At 46.7% G+C, this 14,302-nt stretch overlaps 1 protein-coding gene across 1 annotated transcript; it reads right to left on the reverse strand.

Annotated features, from left to right (window-relative positions):
* Positions 1 to 3,099: 3,099 nt before the first annotated feature.
* On the reverse strand, positions 3,100 to 8,852 carry LOC135384787 (uncharacterized protein K02A2.6-like). The gene is made up of 2 exons (XM_064613973.1): positions 8,197 to 8,852; positions 3,100 to 4,327 (listed from the first exon to the last, which is right to left on the reverse strand). The coding sequence occupies exons 1-2, from the start codon at positions 8,850 to 8,852 to the stop codon at positions 3,100 to 3,102; spliced, it is 1,884 nt and encodes a 627-aa protein (XP_064470043.1).
* Positions 8,853 to 14,302: the final 5,450 nt, after the last annotated feature.

Below are 14,302 nucleotides of genomic sequence, written 5' to 3' on the forward strand. Positions count from 1 at the left end.
ACATTATGCATGTCCAATGTAGGCGCCTCCTCCCGTTCCAAACATACAGGGTGTCCCACCGAAAAAGGACCAGGGGCGAAAGAAAAAACGGAGTGCTGCAACCACCACCACCAGCGTGACATTGACATTTGCGCAGAAGTTTCATTTCGGTTGGGAGAAAATGCTTCGTCCAGGTGACCAATTTATACTATAGTCAGGAGCAGGATTGCGGAATGGGATCACCCATTCAATTCCTATTCCATTCCGAAGAATGAAGATTTGTGATACTTCGATTCCTTTCAATTCCTCGAAATGAAAAGGTATGGTCAATTCCCACTCCTGGAGTGGCTTTGCAAACCCCATTTCATTCCTTTAATTCCACCAATAAAAGAATTAGGACCGGTAACCGTACTAGCTAGCCCAGCAGTGCTATAGAGGAGATTGACATTACCAAGCACGGAAAAAGCACAAAGACAAGGTTATTTCGCCGTCCTCCTCTCGTCCTCCTCCTCTTCATTGGCATCATCATTACAGGGTTGGATTGGATTGGAAAGAGAAAGAAGAATATTGAGAGGTTGGTCCCGACCCAGTCAGAACTGGCTACTCCAAAACGTGTTTGTGGGTGAAAAAAAAAGAAAAAGGTTAGCTACGAAAAATAGAAGAACGAACAAACAAACAAACAACCATAAACAGTAAACAAGAAACGGGTAGAGTGGGTGTAGCAGGATAAAGCATAAAGGAAAACGGGGGAAAGGAAAGGGGGAGACGTTCGACGCCGAGAAACACTCACTGCACAATGTCAGATATAGTGCGAACACAATGTCACCGAAGTTTTCACAGAGTGTCAAGGAGTGTACAGGAGTTTTCCACTAAAGTAACTGGTGCAAGTGATGTGGGGTTGCGGGCCTCCCACTAGTCAAGACAAAATCTCCATTTTATTTCTTCTTAAAACAAAACCAAACCATCGCCCTTGACCGTGTGGCACACAGACCATTACATTCCAATTCCATTCCGCCTGTGAAAAAATGCCTAATTCCATTTCCAGGACAGTTTCCGCCATTCCATTCCAATTGCATTCCGGGCTTTGATAAATCTGGAATGATTCCGGAATCATTCCAACCCCGGAGTGGCAACTCCGTAACTCTGGTCAGGAGCGTAAAGCTGTTGCCCGTAAAAGTCGAATATCGGGCTTGTTGGTACGATGTCTTCATCACAAGTTCTAACAGTATTCATGGATGTATTAGCAACCACTAAATTGTTCTAATGCCCACTCCGATAGTGTGTGGCTCAGCCGCTCAGGGGGCTTAATCGCTTCATTGTCGTTACGGTCGTTACAAGCTAACGAGTGGCGGGAAATTCAAAAAGGTGGGCACGTGACACATTGCGCGTGACGTGTACCACGGCCTTTACATATCGCGCGAAGGGCGCCGTGCACGTGTTTTATCACGTGGCCACCTTTTTAAATTTCCCGCCCGCCTTTTTTAATTTCCCTCCACTCGTTAGCTTGTAACGACCGTAACGACGATGAAGCGATTAAGCCCCAAGCTAACGAGTGGCGGGAAATTAAAAAAGGCGGGCGCGAAATTTAAAAACGTGGGCACGTGATAAAACACGTGCACGGCGCTCTTCGCGCGATACGTGAAGGCCGTGGTACACGTCACGCGCAATGTGTCACGTGCCCACCTTTTTGAATTTCCCGCCACTCGTTAGCTTGTAACGACCGTAACGACGATGAAGCGATTAAGCTCCCTGGATGGGTAAACATGACGAATATGGGTAAAGCTGACGCAACATTCATTGCAGAGTGTATGTAGACGAATAAGTCGTTAGTTTTAAACAAAAGAGTTCCTGTCTGTGTGTGTAGAACTGGGATAAGTATAAGGAGGATTCTTCGTTTTCGGGTTTTCAAATTGGGGGGTGGGGAAATGTATGCTATTTACAAACAAGAATTCGTGCAGAAATCGGGCGCTACGATATCTGTTTGATATGTCACCGGGGAATTTTCCGGTGAAACGTAATGCAGGGTATACTGCTGGTATACTTTTGTGTCCATTGGCGCAGCCGTCCCCACGTTATGCCACAACTGAAGTTTGTTACTGTTACATTCAGGAAAGGCGCAGACTAGAGCCCCTTCCAAGCTACAGTCAGGATAATTAGCAGCACAAGCGAGGAAACGTAGCTCTGACGAAAGTACGCCGAACAAGTGGTCGAGCACGCGAGCACAGTCTTTTATTCATGCAACACAGGTTTACAAAACAGTGGCGCTACATTCCGATGTGTGACACTCCTCCCTCCTTTAGCACAAAGTAGTCAAAAATTTTCCCCACACTACACAACCAAATTCATACATCGGTGGTTAAGTTTTCCCAAAGTTCTCCAAAACATTCACAGTTCACTGGCCTATCTGTCTACAGGCCTCTTAGCTCGGGTTGACCGGCGAAGCGGATGGGCTGTTGGTACTGCCGGTGCGGTCACAACCGCAGGAGGTGCTGTTGGCAATGAGGCTGTCGATGCCGCAGACGCGTCCTGTGCGGGTACTGCCGGTGAGACAACCTGCGGAGCTCCGTGCACGCCGTCGGTCTGTTGGGGTCCCTGAGTGGTTGGTGGCTTCAGCAGGAACTCCTGACGATGTTGAGACGCCTGGTTTAGTCCTTGGCCGAATATGATCCCGATGCCTGTGCCACAGGGCCCCGTCCTGGGTTTCAACCTGCATTGAAGAAGCGCTTCTGGGCTCAACCACAGAGGCAGGAACCAAAGTTGGACCGTCTCTGAAGTTACGGGCAAACACGCTGTCCGGTAACTTGTGTAACGTTAGCTTGCCTCTGTCGTGATGCACCTTCTGCTTCGACTGACGAAGAAGAACGTTACTTCGCAACGAAGGTCGGAGGACGTCCAGCGACGCTTTCAGTTTGAGTCCGAAAAGCAGTTCCGCAGGTGTACGACCAGTCACCTCGTGCGATGTGTTCCTGTAGGCAAACAACATTCTCGCCAGTTGAGTTTTAAAATCACCGACGGTAGTCTTTTTCAATTTACTCTTCACCACCTGCACAACACGTTCTGCTGCCCCGTTGGAAGCCGGGTGATAGGGTGGTATCAGGACACGACGGATACCATTCCGGTTCAAGAAATACGAAATTCCTTACTTGTGAAAGCAGACCCATTGTCCGACACAACGATGTCTGGAAGTCCGTGTGTTGCAAAAGCGGCTTTAAGGCAGTCTATGGCTGCTGCCGCCGAAGGTGTGGTCACCGGAAAAACTTCGATCCACTTCGTTAAGGCATCAACCAAAACCAGGAAATAGTAGCCTTTGAAAGGTCCGCCAAAATCTACGTGCAACCTCGACCAAGGCTTCTCGGGAAACGACCACGGGTTCATTTCCACTTGTTGGGTGGAACGTTGCTGTTCCTGGCATAAGTTGCAGTTCCGTACCTTGTTTGCCATGTCCGCGTCGATAGTTTTCCACCATACATGGCTCTCCGCCACAGACTTCATTTTTGCGATTCCAGGATGACTCATGAAGAATCTTGAGCACCGCTTCTCGTAGAGATTCCGCAATGATGAGTCGGTTGCTCCAAAGAACACAATCTTCCTGGAGGCTGAGCTCGTTTTGGCGTGCCACGAACGGTTCCCATTCAGGGCCAGTCGGAGGTGGCGTCCCGTCCATAGTTCTTCGAGAACCCTGGGCAAGACTGGGTCGTTCCTAGTTGCTCTTGCGACAGCCGCCGGAGATAAAGTCGATGGATACACATCAGCTAGCATGAAGACATCTCCAGGCCTTTCCACTGCAATATTCGACGTAGGAAGTGGTGAGCGGCTTAAGGCATCCGCATGCCCGATGCTCTTCCCTGCCCGGTAGACAAGGTGGTAGCGATACGAAGACAACAAAAGAGCCCAGCGGACGAGCCTTGGTGACGCATGAACGGGAACTGGCTTATGAGATCCCAGTAACCCAAGGAGTGGCTTATGGTCAGTTACAGCTTCAAAGTTCCGTCCCCAGAGGTACTGGTAAAACTTAGTTACTCCAAAAACTAGTGCTAAAGTCTCCTTGTCCAATTGGTTGTAGTTCCTTTCAGCTGATGACAAAGTTCGCGATGCAAACGCGATTGGTCTCTCCTCACCGGTTTCGTCACGATGAGCCACGACCGCCCCCACACCGTAGGGTGAAGCATCGCAAGACAGTACTACTGGCTTTGTAGCGTCGTAGTGTACCAAAACTTCGGCAGATATCAGCAGTTTCTTGCTTTCTTGAAACGCCTTTTCCTGCAAGTCAGTCCAACGCCATCTAACTGTTGGACTCAACAAAGAGTTCAGAGGCTCCAAAACAGTTGACAAGTTGGGAATGAACTTCCTGTAAAAATTCAGGAGTCCCAGATAACTCTGCAGCTCTTTTACATCGTCCGGTCTTGGTGCCTTTGTAACTGCTTCGACGTTTCGCAAGCTAGGCCGAAGACCTTCAGCGCTAATCACGTGTCCTAAATACTCCACTTTGGACTGCATAAATTTGCATTATTCTAGACGCAGGCGTAACCCCGCCTTTTGCAAACGTTGCAGACAAGGGTTAGATTCTTCAAATGATCTTGGTGGTCGGTGCCCGTCACCAGAATGTCATCAAGATACACTACGACATGCTTTAAATCTCGGAGTAGGTTTTCCATTTCACGCTGGAATATCGCTGGTGCCGACGAAACCCCAAATGGAAGTCTCGTGTACCGAAATAGCCCTTTCTGGGTACACTCTTACCTGAGTTACTTCTATTGTTACTTTTAGACAGTTGTTACGTGTATTTAGAAGTAACATCAGCTCAAAGGCAGATGTAACACAGGAAATTGCGAATCTTAGAAGTAAATTGGGTCTCGAAGAGCTGCGGTAGAGGTAACCTGTGGGGAAAACCACTGTCTTCCCCTGGTTACTTGTACGTGTTATTTGTAGTGGGAGTCCGTTACTTCTACGTCGTAATGCGCTCGCAAACAATCACAGCCGCTTTTGGTCGCTCATCTGGCAACAGTTTAGAGTATCACACGAGAGGGGACGCTACATTGCGTCCTCGTGTTTTGTCGGTTGTATCTTTTGAAATGTGACGCCTCTGTGGCTGACAAGTTAAATCACGCTCGTGGTTGTAGATGTGTTGTGAACTGCTTCCAAATGGCGTTTACAAACAAGGACTTCTGGGGAGCGCCGAGAGGCAGATGCAAAGAGTGCGAGGACTGCAGAGAATACATGGTGGAGTCCGGCAGTCGTCATTTAAAATATGAATACTGTGCGCACAGCCCGGTTTCACGTAACATAATACTTGAAATAGGTAAGTGCGTATTTCACCAGGGTCGTTCTAAGTAGATTCTCTGTTGGTTCCTGTATTATGGCAAGTCATACATGATGTGCTGTCTGCGCACGTGTAAGCTGTTGGTCGCAGTGTCAACGCTCGGCCTTAGCGCATTCTTTCACTCGCCAGCTTTGCTCTCTACATCAACTTTACCGTATTTTCACGCGTATTAGCCGCGGCTTATGCGCGATTTTTTTTTCGTGGACGCTTTGCGGCTTATCCGCGGGTGCCGCTTATCTGATGACTATTTTTCCCTGGTATTTTCCCCATACCCGGGATTAAACGAAAGGGCCGACGGTGCCTCATGTTTTTCGGAACAGGACCGCCCTGCCAGTGCACGAACAATACCGAACAGGGGCGGGCTTTAACAAAAGGGGTGACAGTGATTCATGTCTCCTGGAACACCACTAACCCGTCAATCCACGAAAAACACGCAACAAGGGCACAATCCGATCTTAGTGGAACACTAGAACTGACCTCCTTTGTTATACATCATGCCGACACCGGAATGTGAACCACAGGGTTTATGGCCTTCCCTACGGTCTCCTTGCTGGCAGACCTACAGGAAGGGTTCAATACCCCAGACATCGGGGTAAAACGTGGTCAGATAAGCGTTAGTTCTCATTTGACGAGAGCAGTAGCATTCGTGGACACGGGCACGACAGTTAGAGGTGAGGCATGACTCCAACACGGAGGCACAGCTACGACACTAAAAGTCGTCAACTTCGCTGACAAGTACTGGAAGAGGGCAGCTAGCAGGGAGTACGACGTCGACGAGCATTGAGAGTCTCTATTGATTTTGTATGTGCGTCACTGGTTTAGCGCACAAAGCAGTCGCGTCGTATTACCCGCGGCTTATCTGCAAAAACATTTTCAAAATATATCTAAAAACGAATCCTGCGGCTTATCTGCGGTGCGGCTAATACGCGTGAAAATACGGTACTTTGTATCTCTCCGTGTCGCCTTCTTGTCCGAGCATCTTTTATACGATCAAAAGGTATACGATACCTATAGAGCCATTTTGACACTGGGTTTTGTGTAATGAAATTTAACTACGAGCAAATGGTTTCCATTTAGCGTTGAAGAAGAGTGAGAAGCGCTATAGTCTGTGTCTAGTAGCAGTGACAACGAAAAGAAACTGGATTTTTCGTAGTACATTGTTCTGAGAAGTATTTAGTTCTCTTATCGTGGGGTTATACTTTTCCTTTCGTTTTTTTCTGGCGTACTTAATCGATTTTGGTGTATGGGCTAATTGCTAAAAAACTAAAGTCTAGTCGACTTACTAATGAAACGATGCGCGATATGGAGTTCCTCATGAATGGACAACTGATTGACCACTACAGTAATTTTATGATTGCGTTTATTTATGCCCAGGTGTGTGTGCTTGGGCGATAACTATTTTCTTTTCTTCTTGATACGGCTTGATTTTGACTTGTTCAGGGTCGTGTTGTCAATGACAGGTTATTTCGTCGTCTCACTGGCTGGTTGATAATTTGGCTCAGTCATTTTCTGGCTGATTGCCTTCGTAAATTGACTTCGTGGCGAATAGGTCGACTGATTGCACGGTATGACTTGAGCCACTGTGATTAGTCGATATGGTTAATTGACTGGAATGGTTGCCCACATTGATGCCTTAATTAGTAGTTATCAGTGGTTTGCTAGTACAACTGACCACCAGATAGCATCTCGCGAATTATACCAATGAAGAAAGTCAAGACAATCCATCAATCAATAACACCGACTAGTCAGTAAACTGTTGAAAAATAAGAAATCGATCACATCTGCTACTGAATTACATTCAGATGAATTTATCTACCAGGCAACCGAAATCGCCATCCTGATGAGTCAGGCAGTGAAGGAGCGGATGGGCTGGTGGTAATAAATATGTCAAGGGCCTGCAAACTAATGTCGACTGATTTCCCTCAGGTGGCGAAGAACATGTTCCGGACGTGAACTTGCAGCCATAGGAGGAAACAGGACATAGCTGTAGCGTGTTCCATGGTATTTATTTTCTTACATAACCTGCCATCCACAAAATATTTTGCCATCTGTGTTTGTTGGAAGTTAACATTTCAGTACTCTCTTCTTTTTATGTGCATGTATCGCTGGCGTCACAATTATGCTGCATTACACCTTGCCTTGAGGAAGTTCAATAAGAACTCTATACTGTGGCTGGTTCCATCACTGCCGCTACATGTACAAATATGGAAGCTCGTGAATTGGAAAATCCCCAGTTTTTGGCAAACGACGCTACGATACCAAACACCGAGTCTTCCAACATATCAGGTATCTACACGTTTTGCATTCATTACTCGTGCTTGCACAAGTGTAATTAAGGTCTGCTTTTGCTATTAATGATGTACCCAAACAACGTGAGAATGGTAAATAAGGAGTGCCCATTCCATTTTAGATATTTATGGTGAGGAAAGCGGCACCGTCCCCACAGCGACAAGCAAGAATGAGGGCAAGGTCCATATGCATGCATGCCGCCCCTTTAGAGCTGTGTTCATTATACATTTAGTCTCACATATGCCACCACACTGAGAAAGGATATCTTCGTTATCTTACGTTGCCCATGCTGGGTTGTGTTTTTCTGATGTTCACAATAAAATACGTGCCCAGGAAAGCTCATGGTCATTGTATTTTGGTATGTTACCCGTGTCGTATTTCGTGTGTGCCTGCATGCAAGTGCATGCACGGACGCGAGGAACGGGCGGGTGCTGCCCCGGAGCCCCGGGAACGGGGCTACTTCTAAATACACGATGCATCTGGTTACTTTTAGAGAGGTAACCTCGGCAGAGGTAACGCTGTACTCATCTAGTGTACAGGTAACAATATTGCATTTTTTTACCTTTACTAGAAGTAACTGGGCTAAGGGAGTACTAATGGTGACATACTTCAGTGACTCAGTGTCAAGTTCGATTTGCTGATAGGCATCCTTGAGGTCAAGTTTAGTAAACTTGCTGCCTCCAGTCATTTTTGCAAATAGTTCTTCTACGCGTGGTACGGGATACTTCTCCACATGGATAACAGGATTAATCGTTACATTAAAATCACCGCAGATACGGATTTGTTCGTTGTTCTTCACCACCGGAACAATTGGCGTAGCCCATTCCGCGGACCGCACAGGTTCCAGGATCCTTTCACGCACCAGCCGTTGAAGTTCCTCCGCGACACGGTCTTGTAAGGCAACTGGTACAAGCCTTGGCTTGAAAAACATCGGCCTCGCTCCAGCTTGTACAGTAATGCTTGCAGACGCTCCTTTGAACGTCCCTAATTCCCCTGAAAAAACGTCAGGAAAATTCTTTACAACGTCGTCCACGCTTGCCTGTGCAGTGATTGCTTGCACTTTGAAAGGCTTTATCTCAAGTCCTGCCATCCAGTTGCGACCGAGAAGCGTTGGGGTATCCTCTCTCATGACGAACAGAGGCAGTTTACACTCCTTGCCCTGGTACTTTACGTCAACATGAACCTCGCCATAGACTGAAGAGAGCGGTCCAGAGTAACTTCTCACAAGAACTGGTGATGGCCTATAGGGAAGCTCTGGAAACATCTTGTTAAACATAGTGACGCTGATGACAGACACTTGCCCCAGTGTCCAATTCCATTCTCAGCGGCTTGCCATCGACAAGCAAATCAGCGACAAACGGGTTGTTCGAGCTCGAGGAGCGCGTGCACCACATGTCGTAAACATACTGCTCTTCGTCTTCGAGTTTGTTTACTTTTTAGTTTTCCTCCTGCGGCCCTTAGCCTTTTGGTCAGAAGAATTACCCGAGGCTTTCTTCGAAAGACACGTGCAATGTGCCCTATCTTTTTGCAAAAACTGCATTTGCTCTTCGTGTGTTTGCAAAATTTAGCGTACTGGTTACCGCCACAGCGATAACATGACCTAGCCTTATTTTGACTAGCGATGAAATTTGCCGTTTCTTCAGGTGATTGGGTATTATGCGCCCATTTCTAACCGCTCCTGATAACACAGAAGAATCTTTCTTTGCAGCTTCAATTGCTAGAGCAATCTTTTCAGCCTCAACGAGTGACAGCGAAGTTGACTCCAGAAGTCGTCTGCACCTCTGTGTTTTTAATTCCACTTAAAATGCGATCTCTGAGCAGGCTATCGCGCAAGGTGCCGAATTGGCAATCATCGGCCAACTTCTTCAGAGAAGCTATAAGGTCGCTTACGGTTTCATCTTCTCCCCGTATTATGTTAAATTTGAATCGTGCAACCACTTCAGAAAGCTTCGGCGAAAAGTGATTGGTGAAAAGTGTAAAAATCGTGTCCAACTGCTCGCTTTGCTTTTTCGGCGCTACCAATCCTCTTAATAAACTGTACGTCTTTGCTCCACAGCAACTAAGGAAGACTGCTTTCCTCTTACCTTCAGGCACGTCGCTAGCTTCAAAGTATAGAATAACGCGTTCCTTGTACTCAGTCCAATTCGTGGACGCTGCGTCGAAGGCTTCCAATTTCCCGAACGACGACATACTCCACAGTTTTCACCTTGAGTATCTCGCTGCTGTACGGGCTTCCAAATTCGCTCGTCGCCAATAATGTTACATTCAGGAAAGGCGCCGATTAGAGCCCCCGTCCAAGCTACAGTCAGGATAATTAGCAGCACACGCGAGGAAACGTAGTGCCGATGAAGGTACGCCGAACAAGTGCTCGAGCACGCGAGCACCGTCTTCTTTTATTCATGCTAACACAGGTTTACAAAACAGTGGCGCTACATTCCAGTATGTGACAGTTACCAATAATAATGGGCCCAGCCGCAAAGTGCTTTGTCTTTGTCCTTTTGTGGACGGAAGGGAAAACTTGATACAGAAAACACACACACACACACACACAAAAAAAGAAAACAGATGTTCGGGCATATGAAGCTATCTTTCGTACCTGAGAGAGTTCATGATCAGACGGTACCGCCATGTAGAGCGTCTGTCCACAACAGCGACTTGGCTCTTCGACGACGAGCCTGCTGTGATACGAGAAGTGTTTGAATAATCAACGTGTTTGAAACAGCCGCCGGCTCACCCAACGTGAGTGTACGTAGCCCAGGCTAACTGTAGGAATAATCTCTAACACGAAGCGCTGTGAAAAAAAAAAAAAAAGACAGCACTTCTATAAATCCTGTGTTACAAACAGGTTGATCTTACAATGCAACCACCTGTTTTTAACACAAATGACATGAGAACTGTCGGCTTTTCTTGGACTGCGCTATGTGTTACAGAGTAAGTAACTAAGTCAATAAAAATGAGATGTTGATTTGCCACCTACATTTGTATTCTATTTATACCGCACGTAAAACGAATCCCTCGTATTTGGATACGAGTAATTTCTGCTTAGCGATGTTAGAGTTAAAGACGTAACACAAAGGGGTCAAAAGATCCAAGCCTGGCGAACACTCAGACGAGTCAAGGGATCCAACCGGGTCAAGAGATCCAACGGGTCAAGAGATCCTCCGAATCAAGAGATCCATCGGTGGATCTCTTGACTCGATGGATCCCTTGACCCGTTGGATCCCTTGATGTGGAATCGCTGTGACACTGGGACAAGAACAAGAATCTTTATATTTCCTCGCGGAACTGGGGCAGTGAATGACCGCAGTATACAAACACTTGCCCGAACTCCACAAAAGCTCGTCTTTGACTCCTGCAGGAGGGGAGTATAAAAAGAGGACAGATAGGTTGTTATAAATAGCTCTCTTTGCTGATATTATGATTCCTTCTCTGACGGTTTACCTAGAAAGACAAGTTGAAGGACCGCAAGCATTTCGGGTAGATATCGGGCTCTACCCGAATTCTTGAAAACTTGTTCGGGAGGGGGGGGGGGGACTATCGTGAAAAATCGGGTTTAACCCGAAAACGAAGAACCCTAAGTATAAGTAATCTTACGTCAGTGATGAGGAATAATAAATAAGAAAATAGCACGGACTATGCTTCAGATCTGCCAATTACAAAGGGATATAAGGGAACTCAAACTTTCCCTTGCTGAACCCCTTATCCTATTGTTTTAACTAGAGGCAACACCACTTCTCATTGCGTTAAAAGGCGGTGCGCGCTTTCGCCTTCCTGAGGATGCGGATGAAATGCTTTCAAGCAAAACAGTCTGCTGCTTCTGCTGCTTTCCGGCTTTGTTGGATGCGTTTCTCCATCGAGGGAGAAGAAAAACGTTGCGTTCCCCTTTCCAGTACATTCTACAACAGAGAAAGCAAAAAAAAAAAAAAAATCTAGAAAGAATCATCACAACTACAAAGGGTTGCCCACTTTTTGACTGCATGCTTTACAGGTACTGGATGTATGTGCTGCCTTTGGCGACAACACCGTTATTTCATAGAATAGGTGGGCGTGCTAACAATTTTTAAAAATGGACACTAATACAAAGCCAAATGATATTGAAACACCCAAAAGCTGAACACACGAAACGCAGCATTTTCTTCTTCTTCGTTTTTTGCAGCGTTTGAGTTGACGGTTTGAACAATAAAGTACATCTCTGGCAAAACAGCAGCAACAAAAACTGGAAAACGGACATAGAGCAATAGGAAAGAAAGGACATCGCCAATGCAGCGCGAATAACACTTATTTATTTGTTACATATCCCGCAGCGCCAGTGAAGGTATTGTAGCAGGGGCTGTGTGGCGTGAACAATGCGGAAACTACACATCAAATACGCAGACACATAATGCACACACACAGACACGCACGCGCACACAAACAGAGAGTCAGACACAGACAGGCAGACACACACACACTGACACACAGACACAGATAAAAAGATCAAGCATTGTAACACAGCCCTAGACAAGTCCCTTGTCTAGACAGGAGCGAGGAGCAATCAGGAGCACTACCAACCAGGGGTCGGATTCACAAACGCGATCGTAAGTTACGCTAAGATTCGCTAAGACGTCGTAGCCTGCGACGCGCGTACGACGGCGTCGTAAGCGCGATTCATAAACCTATCGTAGTGGAGAGGGTACACCCTTTGACGAGAAAGAGGAAATTGTCACATGCAACGAGGAGAGAAACACGCAACGGGTGCGAGACTATGTCTTCACTATGGTAACGATGACGAAAATTTGTAGTCGCACCAATAAGAGTCGTCCCGTTAGAAGAAGACGATGTTGTTCGCCCCCAAATGTTTTGTTACTGCACGTGCTCTTGGTCCTTCGGTAGCCATAACGGATGCCATGCAATCACAGGCGAAACGCGTTCGACGACAAATATATTCCCAGTATGTTCGTCTCGGGGACGGGGTTGGTGAAGGTGTTTTGTAAGCGGTGAGTGGCACACAGTTTTGCGGCTTTTATGGCTTCTTTTGCCTTTCTTGCAGACAATTTGGAGTGATGTTGGGGGGTGTCTCAGCGGGGTGTAGGGGATGCTTGAAAAATCCCTGCGACCCGATTTGACGGAGCACAAAGTTGAAGTATTTGTTGAAGGTTACCAAGCACAAAAGTGCCTCAATGTCACTTCGGGGATGGTCTCGAAGGTTCTGTGGCAAAGTGCAATGCGTTTGCGCGTATTACAGCGTCTTGGTTTACCGTCTCCAGATCCACCGCTGCCAAATAACGCCGCCATCTTTCTTCGTAAGACTGCTCGGGAGCTCTCGCAGGATTCCGCCGTAAGCTGCGAAGATTTTGCGACACGCGCCCTTCGTGAATCTACACTTCGTCGTAACTTTACCGTACGACGGAGATACGACAGATTCCGTCGTACGAGCTCTTTGTGAATCCAACCACTGGGTTGTGGAATGGGGTCACATATCCCATTCTAATAGAACACCCGCCGCGGGCCGTCACATCAAGATATCATGTGATCAAGGAAGCGTGACATCTGGCGCTGTAACGTAGACTGTTTGCAAACAGCCTGTCGTCCGATGAAGATTTGTAAGAGTAATTCCATTCCTTTCTATTCCTCGGAATGAAAAGGTGTGGTCAATTCCCACACCTGGAATGGCTCGGCAACCCCATTTCATTCCTGTAGTTCCACCAACAAAAAAAGAAAAAGAAAGGAAAGAAGAAGGACCTGTAACTGTGCTGGCTATCCCACTGGTGTTAGAGGGGGTTGGCATTGCCCAGCACCGAAAAAGCACAAAGACAAAGTGCGGAGAGGTTCCTTACGTCACAGCAACATCGATACACAACTAATTGTGATGATAAACATTTTATGTCTAATTCGGGCATGTGAGCAATCTTGCTGATCAAGAATGCTGTGTGGTCCGGTCAGTGTTGTACATAGCGGCGCTACTAGTAGCGCCGCTACCGTATTCGCTACCTTTTTTAGTAACGGAGCAGTGCTATCGCTTCATTTGAAATTGGTAGCGGAAAAGTATTTCTTCTACAAATGTGGGTAGCGGCGAACTCTTTCTCCGCTACCGTTACCGCTACCTTTCATAATATGGGAGACGGGGGAGACGGAGCAAAAAAGCGAGAACGGCGACACAGAATCCCCCCCTTTTTTTTTGACGATGGTGTCGTCTGCCAAGGGGTCCGAGCAGCATTGCAAATTTTCTGCGTATCGCTTCATTGTGCTCGGGATGTAAAGGTGTATTATGTTTTTGCTGGGCATAAGAACTCCAAGGGAACGTATTTAGTTTCATTTTATTATATTTCGGACATCAGTTTTGGTTTTGGACGCGGCGCTCCAACTCCCGATGCAGCATGAAACGGAAACGGCCTAAGCCTAACGACGGCGGTATAGGCCATTGAAAATGCGTGGGCTCGAATTTTCTGCAGCTTGTAACTCCTACCATATTGATGGTATAACATTGGGGGTGAGCTCAAATACAACTCTTTACAAAACTACAGCACTGCGCCAATTTGCATTGCGAGTGTTATTATGTACAATTTTTAATAACGTTTTGAAATGTGTTCGGAGAAAGGCAACCAGCGGTAAAAAACAGGGCAAAAGAAGTAGAAGAGCGTCCAGCGTCCGCATGCCTTCTTCTACTTCTTTTGTCCTGTTTTTACCGCTGGTTACCTTTGCCCTCTACATTCTACAACGTGTACCAATTAAGCC

This window comes from Ornithodoros turicata, chromosome 2, assembly GCF_037126465.1.
Source record: "Ornithodoros turicata isolate Travis chromosome 2, ASM3712646v1, whole genome shotgun sequence".
NCBI classification, from domain to species: Eukaryota; Metazoa; Arthropoda; class Arachnida; order Ixodida; family Argasidae; genus Ornithodoros; species Ornithodoros turicata.

Bases quoted from the DNA above. Each gene is read 5' to 3' on its own strand.
- LOC135384787 (XM_064613973.1), bottom strand. From the start codon at position 8,852: ATGTTTCCAGAGCTTCCCTATAGGCCATCACCAGTTCTTGTGAGAAGT. The intron at 4,328-8,196 runs GTATGTCACCAT...GAATTTTTACAG, and splicing joins CTTGACACTGAGTCACTGAA to GAAGTTCATTCCCAACTTGT.